This window comes from Anas platyrhynchos, chromosome 1 (assembly GCF_047663525.1).
Source record: "Anas platyrhynchos isolate ZD024472 breed Pekin duck chromosome 1, IASCAAS_PekinDuck_T2T, whole genome shotgun sequence".
NCBI classification, from domain to species: domain Eukaryota; kingdom Metazoa; phylum Chordata; class Aves; order Anseriformes; family Anatidae; genus Anas; species Anas platyrhynchos.
Genome location: NC_092587.1, coordinates 65,104,531 through 65,122,063, shown reverse-complemented (window position 1 = coordinate 65,122,063; position 17,533 = coordinate 65,104,531). Strand labels below are relative to the sequence as shown.

Here is a 17,533-nt window from a genome sequence, read left to right as displayed (position 1 = left end):
AGCTGTAAAAATGCGTAACCCTGCGGGGCCAGTGCTTTAACAGCGCTGCAGAAAGGGTGTGAAGGTGGGTCCAAAGCTAATTAACAGCCACGTTCGTGGTGAGGGAAACAAATAATTCTGGACTTTGTGTAATTGATGCTTGAAGTTGTAGGAGTCGGGAGACCTTAAGCCTATCCAGAAAGCAAGCAAACATTGCTGGAAAAAAGAGGGAGCCGCTGGGACACACCAGCAGAGCCAGGAACAGGCTCGGGGCTTCGGAAGATTGTACAATCTGCAGGCAGGAGCCCAGTAGACGTGGGTTTCTGTGGAAAAAACCGAGCGGCGGCAGGGCAGCGGCTCTGCCAGGCGTGCCAAGACACCGCCCTCAGCGCCGCCCCCCAGCCCCGCGCCCGCCGGGAGCTGTAGTCCGGGAACTACGAGCCCCGGCGTGCCCTGCCCCGAGCCGAGCCGGGCCGAGCCGTGCGGGGCCAGGCAGCAGGAGGCAGGGGCCGGCATGGCGCTGCGGGGCTGCCTGCGGGCCGGGCGCGGGGCGCTGCGCGCTGCGGGGCCGCCCGGCCGGGGGTGCAGCGCCGGGGGCCGGGTGAGGAGCGGCGGCGGCGGCGGCGGCGGGGCCCGCGCTGGGCTCGGGGGGCGGCCGCTGGGGCTGGGGAAATGGCGGCCGGGCGCTGACCGCGGGCTCCTCCGCTCGCCTTGCAGCCGCCGCCGGCCTTCGGCTTCCTCTTCGACATCGACGGCGTGCTGGTGCGGGGCAGCCAGGTGCTGCCCGCCGCGCGGGAGGCTTTCCGCAGGCTGGCGGGCGCCGGCGGGCGGCTGCGGGTGCCCGTCGTCTTCCTCACCAACGCCGGCAACTGCCTGCGGGCCGCCAAGGCCCGGGAGCTGGCCCAGGCGCTGGGGCTGCAGGTGAGGGGAGCCCCGGGGAGCCCCAGCACGGCCCTGCCGGCCCCCCCCCCCCCGGCAGCCTGGGCTCGCCTCTGCTGTCCCCGCAGGTGTCTCCGGAGCAGGTGATCCTGTCCCACAGCCCGCTGCGGCTCTTCAGCCAGTTCCACCGCAGGTGCATGCTGGTGGCCGGGCAGGGGCCCGTGGAGGAGAACGCCCACAAGTATCCTTTGCTGTGCGCAGACTGCTTCTTGCTGCCATTCCTGCTCTGCCCCTGCACGTAACACCTGCCCGGTCAGCTTGTAGGGGCACAAGGGGACAGAAAGACCTCTGCTGTGTTACGGGGAGAGGCTCAGCTGTAGGCACTTACTGCCGATCTCCATCTCAGCCCTTCTTGGCTTTCCTTGGTCAGCATTTCGCCTCTCATGCTGATTACCCCTCCTCCGAGCTGTGTTCTCGCTAGCAAGATGTCATCAGGGGGACTCACTTTTGAGATAAAGTTATGCTCCTGCCACTTTTTTCATGGCAAAATGCCTTGTAGGTCACTCCCAGCACTTCCACAACTGAGGTTTTCCCCAGCAATCTAATAGCAATTGAAGCGTCTCAAACATCATTAGAGCCAGAGCATCGTGGTACAGCAGAGACATGGTTTAAAAGACAATCCCACATGCATACGGTCCTCCCAAGGTAAGGGTCTGACATAGCTCGTATCTGCAAGGAGGTAAGAACTGCCTGCAACATCTACAGCATCTTGGACCGTGTGTCTGCTCACCATTTCAGCCCATCAGCTTCATCACCGAAGTGCTTTGGGCAGCTTCCCCTCGTTTGCACAGCCCCGTTCCTTTGAAGGCATGTCGCCTTTAATGCCAGGGTTAGCTCTGGAAGGAGAACTTCATCCTAACCTGCTTCTGCTCAGCTTCTCTGAAGGGGTGGATTTGGATCATGGTTCTCTCTCTAACTGAGGGCTTTAAAGGCTTCTTTGAGTTAGCTTAATGTGTCCCACAGAGAACAAAATGAACTGGAACAGGGAACACACAGAACAGACCCTCACCTTCTGCATGCATGTGTCCAGTCACTCCTTGTGCTTAATCTTTGCATTTGGTACAAAACTGTGGCTTTGCCGTGTTTCCCCAAGACAAGCAGAATGAGCTAATGGCAAGGTTTTCCGCAAGTGAATGCAACTTAGCCTTGCCTTGTGTCTTTTTACCAGCACACACCGTTGTCTTTTCACCAGCTAAGCTGGCCAGAGCTTCACCAATTGTGCTTCTAGCCACGAGGCCAGACCTGCAGTGCCCCAACACCAGAGTGCTGGCCTTAAAGGTCTCCTGAAGCACATCCATGCTGTCTCGGAGCCACCTGTGTGCTCTTCCTACTTGCAGGTGTTCCTGATTACAAAGTAAATCACTCGTCTGTGCCTTTTTTTTTTTTTTGGTAAACCTTAAGGCCACCTTTAGGTTGAAACATAACCTACAGTTCGATTGAAAGCCCTGAAGTTAACGCGTTACTGGGTTTCTGTAACTGCTCTGCTACTAGGACTAGCATTTCTTAATCCTATAGATGCCTTTGCTAGTAACTCAAAAAAAGCAACTGAACAAAAAGCAGTCCTCATGATTCCTTGATGAACTGAAATAGCCTGGGGTTCAAGAATGTGGTCACCATCGAGGCACTGAGGAAGGCGTATCCCCTATTAGACATGGTGGATCAGAGCCGGAGGCCGAAGGAGTTGGTAATCTCTTGACACGTCGGTGGAACGAGTGGTCCGGTGTGGTGTTGCTTACAGGATACAGCAGGGGGTGGAGAAGCTACAAAGTCGCAGAGCAGACTTTGGCTGCTTGTGACCTTCAGGGAGAGCCTGGGGTTGGTGCTGTGCAGCCAGCATCTCTCTGCTGTTCCCTGTGTTGTCTCCTGCTGGAAGGGAAGTCTGTTTTCCCACTGCTTACTAACGCCATGCCCGTGTTTCACTGCTGTTCCTTGCAGTGACTGGTAAAATGCCTTGGTTGACACCTCCGGGTCTGAGAGACAGGAACACAAGATCTGCGAAATCCAATCTGGGATGGGAGCGTGGGGGAAATCTTTCTTGGGATTCAAGGTGGCCTTGTCCTGACCCTTTATGGGACTGCCTTGGCAGTTTCAGAGGAAGCATTTTTAGTTTTGTTTTGGAGACTGCATTAGCTTTTGCATTACTAACCTGCTCTGTCTTTTTATTTTTTGGCAGCCTCCTCCAACCACTGGCTTCCCCACTATAGAAGGTAAGCAGTGGCCTGTGTTTACATACGAACAGCAAGCAGAAATAACAGTAAGGCAAGTCAGCTGGGGTGGGAGCTAACGACGTGCTAGCAGCTCGTGGATATCTGCGGGCAGCTTATTCAGAGGGTACAGCCAGGTGGCAGCCAGGCTGCCCTCATGCAACGTGAAGCACGAGCTGGTAAGAGCAAAGCCAGCTTTTATGCATGCCGTGCTCCAGCATCTGGAAGCAGTGGTGAGTGTGGTACGGTGCCACGCACACTGGGGCCGTGTTTTAATGGTAGCTGTATGAGCTGGGGCATCCCAGCAGAGGGATTGTAGTTAGAAGCTTTTGGTAGTAGGTCGCATACATGGACACTGAGTTTCCAAGCATCTCTTGACATCTTCCAGGGGTGATTCTGTTTGGTGAGCCAGTGAGGTGGGAGACAAGCCTGCAACTTATTATTGACGTGCTCCTGAGCAATGGGAGCCCCGGGGCAGAGCTGAAAGAAATACCATACCCCCACCTGCCTGTCCTTGCCTGCAACATGGATCTCCTGTGGATGGCTGAAGCCAAGATGCCCAGGTAAAAAGCATGTTTATAAATTTTAGGGTGCTTCATACAGATCTCCTGCAGATGGCCTTTTTTGACATAGTGTGTTTTTTAGTGCTAGTCTGCCTGTGTGACATAATTAGAAGCAGAAACACAAAAAATTGCATGAGAAACTAAGACTAACTTTAAAGAAGCAAAAAAACAGATCGCTGCCTGTGTAGGAGTCTGTGGGCAGATGCCACGTCCAAACTGTGCAGTACCCTGGTTACAGCAGATGGGTCGTCCTCCTCCCTGAGGAGTGTTTGCGGTGCGAGTGGGGTGACTGGGGACACTGATGACCTTTCTGGAGCAGGTTCGGCCATGGCACTTTCCTTCTCTGCTTGGAGAACATCTACAAGAAGGTGACAGGCCGGGAGCTGAAGTACGAGGCCCTGATTGGCAAACCCAGCACAGTCACCTACCGCTATGCCGAATACCTGATCCACGAGCAAGCCAAAAAGCAGGGCTGGAACTCTCCCATCCGACGCCTCTATGCAATTGGGTAAGAGACTGAGTTACCTTCTGGTTTGCTTAGGGGGTTGCTAACTGATTTAAGTAGTTTTATTTAATGGAGGTATCTAAAACAAATACTGAAGTCCCCGCGGTAACTGCAGCCTCACAGCTTAGAAGGGGGATGTTATCTTTTTGTACCCTACGCTTGTAATTTGAAGGGCACTGCCAGCCTAGCAAAGCTGTTACTGAGGGTGCTGTGTACACGTAGCATGGCTGGTGTAAAGATAAAGGTAAAAGACATGAATGTAGTACCGTTAGCCCAGTAAGGCCAAACACTTGGGATTATAGGGAATACATGACAGTAATGGCTAAAATTGCTTTGGACATGACCTTTTCTCTTTGAAAGAAGACATTTGTGAAGCATGTGGCCTTCACCACAGCCGAACGGGACACACCAGTAAGTGGACTGCCTGCCCAGTCTGGGTGGCTCTCTTGATGTTAACAAACACCTCGTACCCCTTCCTCCCTCAGTGCTGCCTTCCTCCCAGACTGCCAGAGCCAGAAATTGATGTGTGGGTTGGTTTCTCATTTCTGTTTCGTGCTGTGACCTTATCCAGGGACAACCCTATGTCTGACATCTATGGGGCAAACCTCTACAACAACTACCTCAAGTCAGCTCAGCGGAACCAGGCCCAGGCTGGGGTGAAGAGGAGCCCACAGGCAGCCAGTCCCCAAAGCGAGGACCACCTTGCGGTGGAGAGCTGCAAGTCAATTCTGGTCTGCACTGGGGTCTACCGCCACAGCGCAGAAGCTCCCAGTAAGCCAGAGAAGCACAACACAGAGACTGTGTTCCACGGCCATCGGGATTTCAGCTTCGACCCCAGCCTGGTGGAGGCATCGTACGTTGTGCAGGATGTGAACGAAGCCGTGCAGCTTGCTTTCCAGAAGGAGAACTGGAGCTAGGGTTGAGACAGGTGTGCCTAAAGATCTACTGTCAGGAATTAGATATAGTGGAGAGGGGAGGAATGGGGAGAGGCCTGGGGTGATCTTTGAACCTAGCCAACATGTAAGAGAACTCTCCATTTCAGCACTAAAAGCCCCTCACTTTTATTGATACTCTTCTGCAATCTTGCCAGCAGGCTTTTAACTGTGAACTTAAATTGCTGTAATCACAAATTGAGCCATAATGGAAACAGGATACAAGGAGGACTCTTGTCCCAGCAATCCCAGTGCTGTTCAGCCACCAGAGTTCTTTCTTTTTCCCCCCCTTTGTCTGTGAGGCTCAGGCAAGCCCACCCTCGTCCTTGCAATCTGTTTGGGGATGAAGCTCTTCCCCGTGCAGGGAGCCACCATCGGTCGATGTGCCATTCATACCATGTGCCATTTGTCCAGCCAGGAGCTGTGTTGTGGTGGCACTCTGCCAAGGGAAGGCTTTAAGTCTCAGCATTCTCCCTGTAAAGAATTAAGTGCCTATGGACTTCAACAAATTCGTCTTGCTTGGGGATTTGCCGCTGCGTCCCTGTCGGTCTGAAACAAGGTCCCATTTTGCAGTCCTCAGCAGCTACGGAGGGGCTGGGCCCACTGAAGCAGCAGCAGCCAGAGCAGCTTGCTGCAGGGCCATGTGGGAAGTCATATTATTCCCACCCCCTCTTTGGCATTCTGTGAACATTTCTGCTTTGTTGCCTCCTGCTCAGGGAGCCATTAGCCTGTTCTCAAGAGCAGAGGAAACCACTGCAGAGACTGAGTTTCCAGAGGTGTCTTTGCCCAGTACTCGGTGTTGAAGAAAGAGGGTGTTGTGGCGCCCACCCTGACTCCAGCTGGTGCAGGGCACGTCCCCCTGCTCCAGCTGACACAGCTTCCAAAGAGGGGCCCCTGAGAGCAAGGGCCAGCCAACACAAGACACAGCCCAGCCTTGTTCCTTCTCTGCATGCAAGGATTGAGGTAGGAGATCATCAAGCCAGGGCAGTACCTGAACTCCAAATCCCCATTCTTCATCTCTGATAGTACAAATGTATCTGTCCTTCACTTTCTTTTTTCCTTTCTTCCCTCGTGTGGTTTGCAACTCTGGAATACCCCATGTGGTCTGATCCCTCTTCCCTCCTCTTCCTGTAGCATCCAGGTAGAGTCCCCCTAACAAGAATCAGCAACTGGGGCTTCCCTGCTCAGGACCATTTCCATATCCCTAATGGCATGCACCTTCTACTGCCTCTGTTTTCCAAGCTCAGGCTATCCAGAGGAAGATCAAGCCCTGTGCTTCTTTAGACGATGCAAAGAAGTTAAGCAAGTATTGCGTGGGAAATTCCATGTGAAAAATGGGATTAGCAAGGAGTGTCTTCATGCCAGAGGAGCACCATGATTTTAGAAACATGTCAGTTTGCATATGCAGTAGGAAGCCTTTGGAGCCAGCACAAATGAGTCAGTGTTCCTAGTTATATCCAGCTCACACCACACACAGATCAGAAATAGGCCTGCTCTGCCCTCACTTCCCTCCTTCCTGCTTAACCAGGCAGCTCCGGGCACACGGCACAAGCAAAATGTTCTGTGCAGAAGAGCTGTGTGGATCTTAAAATCCCCGCATCCATCTGCTTCAGCAGCTTTCCATCCTCTTGATACTGATGTGTCTTCCTAGGAAGGGCACGCTGCAGAGCAGGATCTTCTCTTACGTTATGGCAGGCTCTGTGTCTGAAGGCGACTGGGTGCACTCAGCAACCCAGGCAAAGAGGCCCTTTTACGTGGTTTATTTCTCCAGGCTTTATTTTCTGAATAGGAGCAGAAAAATACCGCTTGGGGTGAATTTACCTCTTGTGAAATCATAACAGGAAAGAGCCTCTTCACTAGCTGAGATTCTTCTCCTTTGTCTTATCAGGACAAGAATCGTTTGGCTGCTTCTAAGAGCAGCTGTAATGTGTGAAACACAAATTTAGATCTGAATCCTTTGCCTTTCACTGGAGAGGAAAAAATAATTTCATCATCTTGTACAAAACAAAGGCTTGTCTACAGTTCCCAGAAGTGTAAATACAGGGAAGGACTTGGCATATAACTTAGGGACATCTTTTAGATTTCAGAGCGTCTCCAGAGTCACAAATGTGCTGTGGACCCATTGTGCAATACTGATGACCCAAGTCCCATTTATTCATAAACTAACTGTTGCGTCCCTCAGCTGCACTTTTCTCAGATGATATCCAGTGCAGGAAGAAGAATGCTCGTTTTCCTTGCAATATTTGCAAATTTGGGTGATAACTTTCATAGGATTAGTCAGGAACCGTCTTCTAGGCCATAATTAGGTAGACCTCAGAGAGCTGATGGCTGGTGATAGCTCCTGGTGATGCCCTGCAATTGGTAGGTACTTCTCTGCAGAAGTGCTGATGTCTGTCCATCTGTGTGCCTTTGCTAGAGCTCTTTCTTGTTATTCATTAAGACCAGGTGCTGCTGAAGCAATGTTCTCCGAGGGCTGTAGTGCTACCAAAATCGCTGTCCCAAATGGACTCTGGTACGCTGGTGGCAGCTGCTGCCAGTGGTAGCTTTGCGGAAGGAACATGCAGAGGGATTTTGAGGTATCACAGGCAGTTTGTAGTTTCCTTTTGACATGCGTGGCACCTAGCCAGAAGTGGGGTAGGTATCAGGAGGAAGGAGGTAGGGCCCTGGGGAACAGGTTTGCATTTGCACAGGGAGTGAGAAGGCACCTCCATCTTTAGCACAGTGGCGATGGAGAACTGACTGATGTGAATCTGCTTTGGATTAGCTTCAGATTTTTTTTTTTAAACTATGTTAGTGTTGAAGCAGTGCTCTGGGAGTCTTTAAAACGTGTAGGAGGAAATTCACTGATAGGGAATTCAAGCAATACTTCTTGCAAGTTGTAACTGGGCGGAGGGGAGGAGAAGAAATCTAGAAAAATCTTTTAGCCTTTCTCCAATTCTTATCAAGCAAGGCTGCATCTAAAGGCTCTGCTTGTTGGTCTGTGCACTAATCAGATAGGCTACCCTTGGTCTGAGCAAGAGACCTTGCCCTTCTTCCCCTGCTCAGCCCCTTGAAACTGCACTTTGTCAAAGTCATTTCCCAGGAATTGCATGGGCACAATGGATGGAGTAGGAAATCTGGGTTCTGCTGCTGCCTGATAACGACGTGGTTACTTCTATTGAGGAAAGTGCTTGCTAGAGCTCTGTTCCATCAGTGCTGGGGTAGTGCGCAGGCTCCTAGCTTATCTGCAGTTCATCTGCAGGACATGCTAGTGCTAGAATTCAGTGAAATCCTTTTTCCTTGGAAATGCAGTTTCCTGGAATTAGCTTCGAGTTTGGCTGGAACACATCCTTTCGTTTTGCTCATGTATCGCACAGATGTGGCGTTTCAGACGCTGCATTTCTATGGTTTGGAGTAAGCATACTTCTGTGCAGATTTTTGGACCAAGCAAGAGAGGGGACTTCACTTGTTCTGATTCCTTAATATTTAATTTATATGGTGCACTACCCTATGCAGTGAACTTGGTGAAGTCCTGATCCTAACAACTCCATCTTCCACAGATGGATCGGTTTTAGTCAAGCTTAAAGGGGATACGTGGTGAGATGAGGCAACTGAGAATAGCAGGGAGGAACTGAAGGAGGGACAGACGTCATCTTGGATCTGAAGCAGAGAGCTTTTACATCATGTAATAACGTGGTGGCCGAAGACAACAATTCCTTTATTCAACAGGGCACATGCAACTGTTAGCCTGGCATTCAGGGAATCATATAACACTACTGTCCCCTTCCTTCTAATCTTAATCCTGGTGTGTGTTTCTGCCCTTCCCTCCCCCTACTCCCCATGAATGGATAATGTTTCAGATTATGTCATGTGTACTGTAGCAGGGTGATTATGCATGGTACAGAGAAATCACAAGCTGTGATTGTTTTACCTTTCAAGTTGAGTTTAACCCAGTTGCAGAGCTGCTCCTTTTAACTAGCACATATAAAATTAATAAAAGAGGTTTTCTTTAAAATAAATTCTAGCATGGGGTGTGTGCATTTCGTGAGTGTTGTCCTGGCTTCTTTCATGCCTTTGCCCTAGAAGATATCAGCACCAAATTGTCTTTTGTTCTGTTCATCAAGGCAATATCAGATTGTCTGGAGGGAAGCACCCTGAAAGATAACCCTCCAGCAATGCTTTTGATGGACCGAGCTGTAATTCCCTGTAAGCTGTACATCTGCCATACTCAGATGAGATGACTGTGAGTCTGACCATTCCCACTCTGTAGGGGGGAGGGAGGAAAGGACCCATCACATTGTGTGATGGCCTGATTGACACTCTGCAGTCAATTTTGGTATGCCACCTGTATGAGGAGCTTTCAGAGTAGGCACTTAGTTGTGATCTGCCCTAACCAGTTGTTTGTAATGATAACTTCTACTTGGTGGGGAAGCAACAAGCTAGATACCACCAACTTTGTCTGCTACTGCAGATGATGAAAAAGCCTGAGGGCATATTAAAGCCATCCTTGCCATTAAAAGCTTCCTTGGCACTGCGTTAAACCATTTGTCACCACCTAAGAACCCCCTCTGTTTGACAAGAGCTGTGCTCTGGTACCTTTTGAAGGAAGTGAGTGAAGATGAGACAGATGCTAACTGAGAGGAAGTCACATCAGAGCCTAAAGGTTCCACTGACTTCAGCAAATGGAAAACAAAAGATCCTACTAGGTGAAAACCATCAGCTTTAATGGTCTAGAAACTACAAAAGTGCAACAGTTCATTTGTGAGATTTTCCACCAGGAGGTTTTCTACCAACAAAGCTCACTGCTCACAGGAGGCACATTAGACCACAAAACACGCAGGACTCACAGCCCTGAGAACTTGATGTTGAAAGGAACAATTGGTTCCTTGCAGTAAAAGCAGTTGTGGAGTGACAGGACAAGGATTCCCATTCTCAGCAGGGAAGGAATAGAGTTTTAGTCTACATCCTGGAGAAACGACCTATGGCTTGGACTTCAAATAAATAAATAATAATAAAAAGCATGGACTAGTCCCCTCATTTTATCCACTACTCTAGTAGTTGAAGCACTCACCAAACATAGGGCAGACCAAGGTTAGGAAATCCAAACCTCTCAAAATGCATGCTATGAATCGTTGCATTATTGTTAAAACAAAGGGGCAGATCAGAGCAAAGGTGTCCCTTCTTGAAGGAGACGGCTTAGCTGCCAGCTAGGGTCCCACAGACACTCTTAACCAACATAAAGAGCACAGTTAAACATTGGTGTTAGGAAACACTGAAGAAGGAACAACTCAAAGAGGAAGGACTGAGTGCACTGTTCAAGTTGGAGTTGCCTCCCAGGTGGATGCTGTGGGAAACACCAGAGTAAACCCTGAGAAATGTTTAGTCTGTAGATTTTGGTGGGCTGTGAGCACAGGCTAAGCAATTACCTCCTCACAGACCTTGGCCTTTCAGGGGCATGCCCACACCCTTTGTCCACTGAATCTAACTTTGTTTATAAAAACACAAGTCCACGTGGACAAATTATGCAGCCACACAAACAACGTAAAGACGTTTATGGACCCGGTCTGCAACGCTTTAAAACCCCACACCAGCAAGACAGCTACACACCCTCTCAGAACCAAGCTGCCTCCATCAAGTAATGGCTTTTTCAGTGATTCAGTGTAATAAACCAGTTCAACTACAAAGATCTTTCACTTTCTCCTCAAGGTCAGTTCCAATACACACTGTATGCTAAGACTAAATAAGCAGAAAATACTGAGAAGGACACCCAAATTCTCTTCACACCCTAAGCCCCTAACCTGCTACAATAAGCATGAAAAAAAAAAAAAAGTCTCCACATTTTATGCTGGTATCAAAAGCTCTTTGAACTGAAATGTAATTACCAGTAACAGATGGTTATACCTTTATCTCTTTTTGAAGAGTATCTGTATTCCTCAAATCATAGATCTGGATCAGCAGTTTATTTATACTCAGCGTCTGGAAGTGGAGAAGCTGAGGAGTCTTTGAATTTTGGTGCTGGCCAGGTGAAACTGCCCTACACTTACTGTAACTTCAACCCTGAACATCTGAATAGATTAAGTAAGTGCAGTACAAAGCCTGTGTTGGAGAATCCCAGAACCTTCCTTTCCCACACAAAAGGCGTTTTAACCACGGTTACAGCAGATTATGCTCAAACTCACTGAAATAAGCTTTGCCTCTTTCCCTCCCTCCCACTGCTGCCAGTTTCTGACAGCTTACTGCAGGGTATAATTAAGGTTTTAGCTTCTAGTCTTTCTTTCAGGCATATATTTGTCCCCCCCACCTTTCTTTTTTTTTTTTTTTTTTTTCTCTTACCAAGCAATTGAGTCATTATTTTGTTTACTCTTGAGTTCTGCCCTCAAGAAGTTTTTGTCTTTCCCCCAGCAGGGGTATTTTTGAGGGCACACTACTCATTTCTGCTGGTAGTATAAACTAGAACCAGCAGCATATTAGATATTTACTACTACTATTTTACAAAACAGTTGTCTGCTGCTTGCCTTTAAACGTATACATACACACACACTCTGTGTATTTACATAAATGTATAAAGAAGCCAGATACATAGCTTTGGAGCTGCTGAAGAGTAGAAGCTATTTATAGTGTAGCTTTTTAATGTTTTAACAGTAATGGTTAAGCGCTAACACTTCCAAGGGCTGCACATTGCATTAAATAACTGGATCACACGGGAAGCATCAGCTTGTCATATCTCAACCTACAGTGTGCTACAAAAAGCTCTTCAGTGCTTTCTCAAGTAGAAGACATTTCTCCCTTTACTCCCATTTTAAGATACAGGCACAATTTCTGCTTCTTTCCACACAAATAAGCTCCTTTTTTGTTATTGTTGTTTTTAATTCTGTTTGTTTGGGTTTTGTTTGCCCTGCCGAAGCCATACTCAGCCCAAGGAAGCCCTTGAGCTCCCACCCTCCTTGCCAGCACCCCCCATCCCTGCTCATTGCAGGTCCCCCTTCCCACCTGCTTACCTTTGATGCCGGGGCCTTTCAAATCCAGCAGGAATCCCTCAGTCCCCAGAGATCTGTTCCCAAAGGCTCCCCTTGCCCTGCTCACACAGCCCCAGGCCCATCAGAGCCAAGCTCACAGGGAGGACATGGTGCAGGCCCCTCCACCAGGCAGGTGCTCAGCCAGGTGGGCCCACTTAACACCCTGTAGCCCCACTCCCCGCCCAGATGAAAACTTGATTTTCATTCCATGTCTTGTCATAGAGGTTGAAAATCTTTCTTGTGGTGGAATAGTAGGTGTGTTAGAAGCAAGACTGATACACTAATCTTCAGGACTGACCAGTCCCTGTCACATTAATCATGCCGGTGACTCAAATGTTGGCTTACCCTGAGAAGGGCCAGGTGAGTGTACCCACTTTAGATAAGGCCCAGGATTCAGTACGTCAGAGTGTGACTTCACCCTCTGCCTTTGATCACACAGCCTTACGCTGCCACTGAACCTAGTGTGTAAACCAAAACGACGAGGCACAGACGGCGACACTGCCAAGCCCTCGCGGCCTCACTGAGGCCGAGCCAAATTAAACTGTGAGCCATGGCCATAGTGGAGGATCTCAAGGCACCGCTCACAGAGGTGCAGCACTTGTCCCTACCTCAGCCAGGAACAGCAGCATGGTCAGCAAAACCTTCCCTTTGCCCGTGGTCTCCGGATTCATGCTCTGTATCCCACAGGATGGCCATGGAGCCCTAAGCAAGGTGTTTGTGCACTTGTACAAAAATTGTAATCAGAGAAATCATTTGGATGTCATTTTCTTCTTTGGCAGGCGAGTGTCTCAAAGAGAGCAAGCCTTGCAGGTGAAACACTCAGTGCCTGGCGTTGGAGCCCAGATGTGATGCTTTCAGCTGCAAAGTCACACACCTTGAAGGGCCGGAGCACAAACATGGTGGGAGCATATCTGGCAAGGGAAGGAGGGGCGGCTCTCTGCTCGCTGCCTTCTTGCACGTCGAAAGCCCTCAGACTAAGCTGCTCGGCTGAAAGCAGTACTGCTTTATTTCTGCCACTTAAAAGCGAGCAGTTTTCCTGCTGGGGCCACCGGCTGCCTGGCCTAGATATGTGCAGTGATGCCCAGGGCTGTCTGGGGCCTGCTCTGACAGCCCTCAGGCTCAGAGGGCCACGCGGTCATCGCCTGCTGGAAAACGAATGGTGACAGCCCTCCCCGGACTCACTGTGAATGCCAGTGACACTTGTGACAGTTACAAGGCCAGGGGTGCCTCCTGCTGCACCCAGGCCCTCTGCGAGCAGCAGCACGGGTGTCGTGCCTGTGCTGCGCTGGGATCAGGCCTCACGTCCTCCATCCCGACACCGTCCTACACACAGTGTCCTACTCACACACTCCAGGCTGGACTGCTACTTTGAACACTCCTATCTCACATGATATGCTACAGTTACTGACCTTCTTAGCATGAGTACTTTCTATTTGCTGGTAGAATTGTGGAATTTGAGAGAAAGGGCTTGTAAATAGCACCCGAGTGCATGCACACTCCGTCTCAACTCACACTATGCACCGTGACAAGGTGAGTTAGAGGAACGCACTGGACACAAGTAGCACAGCTGCAATGATGAATCCTGGCAAGTGTACCTGAGCACTGAGAACACGGTGTGAGCACAGCAGAAAACAGGTGAAAACAGGTGACCCAGCCATGCAGGTAAGGGCCGCAGAGGTGCAGCAGCATGGACTTTAAAGCAGGACAGCAAACACTGGGGGAGACCACGGGAACACCTGGGTGTTGCTGGCTCGGTTTAGAGGTTGTACCGCCTCTGTACTGTGCTGCCCATGCAACTAGACTAAAGCCTGCATGGCCTCCAGTTATCTTAGCTGGTTTTCTTTCTTGCTGTCTTGACCATGCTTTTAGAAAACAAATTTAACCATGCCCCTTTGTTCTGGTCTCCATTGACAGTAAGACTTCTGCCGTGATTCTTCTTCTTCTTCCCCTGCTTTTTCTCTTGATTATTATCTGTCTAAAGAAATTTTCCTGTCATCCCAACCCAAATTCTCCCCTTCCCTTTCTCAGTTATTAATACTATTATTTTCCAGCGTCAATACTCCCAGAAGCTCAGACTGGTTTCAATTTGTTGCCAAGAGCACCCACCGGTATTTGCTGGGGCAGATCTCCCCAGGGAGCCTGCACCAGAGCATTTTAGATGTCTGTCACTTCTGTACTGGCTGCCCAATCCCAATACTGAGCACTGAGGTCTTGCTCAGCCCCACGTGTTGATTAGCATTCACCTGCAAAAGTCAAGCCGCTTCGGCTCTTTATCAGAAATCCTAGTAAATACAACATTTGTGGGTAGAGCTTATTCAGGAAGCTTCGCAGGGCTGACAGATGATGGCATGGGGAGGAGTGAGGGGCTGATGGTGCTAAGCACCAGGCCATGGTGGGACGTGGTGTGCCGAACCATCAGTGCTGGTGCTGTGGCAGACCCACCAACCTAGCTGGTTTCAAGGACACTGCTAGCGGTTCAGTCAAGGCCCCGAGAGGTGCTTTCAATAAAGTAGGAACTTGAGGGCTATTCACATCAATTTAAGACAACATCCCCATCAAGGCATGTTGGGCAGAGCCCTCAGTACTTGGCTTGGCTCGAAGTCAGGAAATCCGTGCGGTAAAAGCCACTTACTTTGAAGCTCAATTACTCACGGCAGACTGAAAGCGAGCACCCAGTGCCTCCAATTTTCGGGGGGCTGTGGTGTGTGGCTTTCCCAGGCGGCTCCGCTGGCGGGGGTCTTGGGGCAGGCACCCCGAGACCAGGCGGGGAGGGGGAGCCTCCCTCCTCCTCTTCGCACTCCTCCCCTCCCCTGCTGCCCCCCCTGCGCACAGCCGCTCTCCCCTCGCCCCCCCCAGCCCCAGCCCACCCCCGCCGCCAGCGGAGACGCCCGCTCCGGCTGCTGCTGCGGTTGCGGCTCGGCGCCGCCCCCGGCCCCCCCCGCCGCCTCCCGGGCTCTCGGTGCCGCCGCCGCCGGGGCCGGGGCCGGTGCCGGTGCCGGGGGCGGGCCGGGGGCGGGCCGGGGGCCGCGGGCTCGGCCGTCGGTCCCGGCGCGCCGGCTCGGGGGCCGGCTCGGACCATGCACCGCGCTGCCTCCAACCAGCGCTCGGTCTCCTCCTCCTCGGGCTCCTTCCAGCCGCCGCCGCCGCCGCCGCCGCCGCCGCACGCCGCCGACCGGCAGCCCCTCTTCCCGGGGGGCTCCAGCAGCGGCGGCAGCCGGCGGGGCTCGGGGTCGAGCTCGGGCTCGGCGCGGGCCCGCCGCCCCCGCAGCCCCCGCAGCAGCCCCGGCGAGGAGGAGGAGGAGGAGGAGGAGGAGGAGGAGGAAGAGGAGGAGGACAGCATCAGCATCAGCAAGCCCCTGGTGCCGCCGCCCGCCGCCCCGCCGCCCGCCGCCGCCTCGCCGCTCCCCAGCAGCAGCAGCAGCAGCGGCGGCAGCAGCAGCAGCAGCGGCAGCAGCAGCGGCAGCCCGGGCATGACGGCGGCGGAGCTGTACGGGGCGGCGGCGGCGGGCGGCGGGGCGGGGGGCGGCGGGGCGGCGGCGGGGGCGCTGCTGGGGCCCGGGGGGGCGGGGGGCGGGCGGCGCTGGGGCTTCCAGGCGCTGTCCCTGGTGCTGCTGCTGGGGCAGGGCGCGCTGCTGGACCTCTACCTGATCGCCGTCACCGACCTGTACTGGTGCAGCTGGATCGCCACCGACCTGGTGCTGGCGGCCGGCTGGGGCATCTTCTTCTGCCGCAACAGCCGGGCCCGCCGCCGGGAGCGGCCCCCGCCGCCGCCCCCCCCCGGGCCGCCGCCGCCGCACCCGCTGCTGCTGCACGGCCCCCCCGGCGGCCGCGGGGCCGGGGGGCGCGGGGCCGGGGGCCCCCCCCGCGGCGGCGACTTCGCCTACGCGCACCTGGCCTGGCTCATCTACTCCATCGCCTTCACGCCCAAGGCGGCGCTGATCCTGGGCACCTCCATCCTGGAGCTGATCGAGCTGCGCCTGCCGCTGGGCACCACCGGCTTCCGCATCACCCTGGCGCTCTCCGCCCCGCTGCTCTACTGCCTGCTGCGGGCCATCGGCACCGAGGGCTCCGGGCAGCTGCTGCTGCCCCCGCAGCCTCCGCCGCAGCACCGCGCCGCCGCCGCCTTCCTCGCCACCTGCCTCGACCTCCTCGACAGCTTCTCGCTGCTCGAGCTGGTGCTGCAGCCCGGCCGCCCGGCGCCGCTGCCCGCCCCACTGCGCTACCTCCTCATCGCCGTCTATTTCCTCTGCCTGGCCTCGCCGGTGCTGTGGCTCTACGAGCTCAGCGCCGCCCGGCCTCCCGGAGCCGCCCGCCTGGCCCTGCACCTGCTGCTGCCCGCCGGGCTGCTGGACGCCCCGCTGCTGGCCCTGCGCTGCCTCCTGCTCCTGCGCTACCAGCAGCCGCTCTCCCTCTTCATGCTCAAGAACCTCTTCTTCCTCGCCTGCCGCGGCCTCGAGGCGCTGGAGACCTGCTGCCTCCTGCGCCCCGCCGCCGCCCCAACGCCCGCCAAGTACGGGGCCCCCGCCATGCCCCCCGCCGCCGCCGCCCCGCTGGCCCACGGGCTGTCGGACGCCGACGTGGGTCCCCACGGGTACGTCAACGCCTTGGCGGTCACCGCCCAGGGCTGAGACCCCACCGCCACCAACAACGCTACCGCCCCGCACCGCCAGGCTTCTTCCAGGCCTCCTGCCCCTCCGCGACGCTCGGAGGAGCCCACCCTTTCCCCCGCCAAGACACCAGGTTGCTGCATGACCATCGGGGTCCGGTTTCCCTTTCCTCCCCTCAGCAGCAGGGACCGGTGGATATTTTCCCCCTCATCTGGGAACTCCTGCTGACTGCGGTGATGGGATGCAAGCGGGGCCTGAACGACAGCCTCGCACCTTCAGGGTGTGTGCAGGATGAGAGATGCATGCCCTGGTTGCAGCAGGTCTCCCAACGCCGCCACCTCTGCTTCCCTGCGGAGCCCGAGGGGGTCGGGGAGCAGCAGCCAGGGAGCCTCTGGAAGCAACCTGCTCGTTTCAAGCCTAGGAGCCCCTTCCTCCTAGCCGAAAAGTCTACCTCTGTGCTCCAACCTGTCGCGTCATGCGTTGACTTCACATGCTACGGACCAGGTCCAGGGGCTCACACCCCATTTCACTACCCCCGAGACATTTCTTTCTGGTGAGAACAGGGTTTTACTGCAGCCTACTGCTTATTTCAGACAGCAGCACCCACTTGCTGGGGCTCATTTCTCTGTGAATATGCATGTTTACGGGATCAGTGTCGGTTTTCTTTTATGCAGAGCGTAGGGCTTCATTCCACGTAGGCCGGGAAGGCTGGGAAGATTTCCTCTGCCCCCTCTTCTCACATCTGCCTGAGTGCACGCTGAGCCTGCAGGCTGCCCCGCTCTGAAACCGGGGGCTGGGTGCTGCTGGGG

At 53.4% G+C, this 17,533-nt stretch overlaps 2 protein-coding genes across 2 annotated transcripts; both read left to right on the top strand.

Annotated features, from left to right (window-relative positions):
• The first annotated feature begins 438 nt into the window (after nt 1-438).
• On the top strand, nt 439-9,141 carry HDHD5 (haloacid dehalogenase like hydrolase domain containing 5). Its single transcript, XM_038180802.2, has 8 exons — nt 439-580; nt 697-900; nt 987-1,099; nt 2,509-2,602; nt 3,092-3,125; nt 3,511-3,685; nt 4,005-4,193; nt 4,762-9,141. The coding sequence occupies exons 1-8, from the start codon at nt 494-496 to the stop codon at nt 5,105-5,107; spliced, it is 1,242 nt and encodes a 413-aa protein (XP_038036730.1). The 5' UTR covers nt 439-493; the 3' UTR covers nt 5,108-9,141.
• A 5,945-nt stretch (nt 9,142-15,086) lies between these two features.
• On the top strand, nt 15,087-16,890 carry TMEM121B (transmembrane protein 121B). Its single transcript, XM_072039996.1, has one exon. It carries the CDS (start codon nt 15,195-15,197, stop codon nt 16,743-16,745), a length of 1,551 nt encoding a protein of 516 aa, XP_071896097.1. The 5' UTR covers nt 15,087-15,194; the 3' UTR covers nt 16,746-16,890.
• The last annotated feature ends 643 nt before the right edge of the window (nt 16,891-17,533 follow it).

What these genes read in the sequence shown, in the direction of transcription:
- TMEM121B (XM_072039996.1), top strand. Translation starts at nt 15,195, where the DNA reads ATGCACCGCGCTGCCTCCAACCAGCGCTCGGTCTCCTCCTCCTCGGGC.
- HDHD5 (XM_038180802.2), top strand. Translation starts at nt 494, where the DNA reads ATGGCGCTGCGGGGCTGCCTGCGGGCCGGGCGCGGGGCGCTGCGCGCT. An exon ending in GTGGAGGAGAACGCCCACAA is followed by an intron (nt 1,100 to 2,508) that starts GTATCCTTTGCT and finishes GAACTGAAATAG; the next exon opens with CCTGGGGTTCAAGAATGTGG. An exon ending in CGACGCCTCTATGCAATTGG is followed by an intron (nt 4,194 to 4,761) that starts GTAAGAGACTGA and finishes GACCTTATCCAG; the next exon opens with GGACAACCCTATGTCTGACA.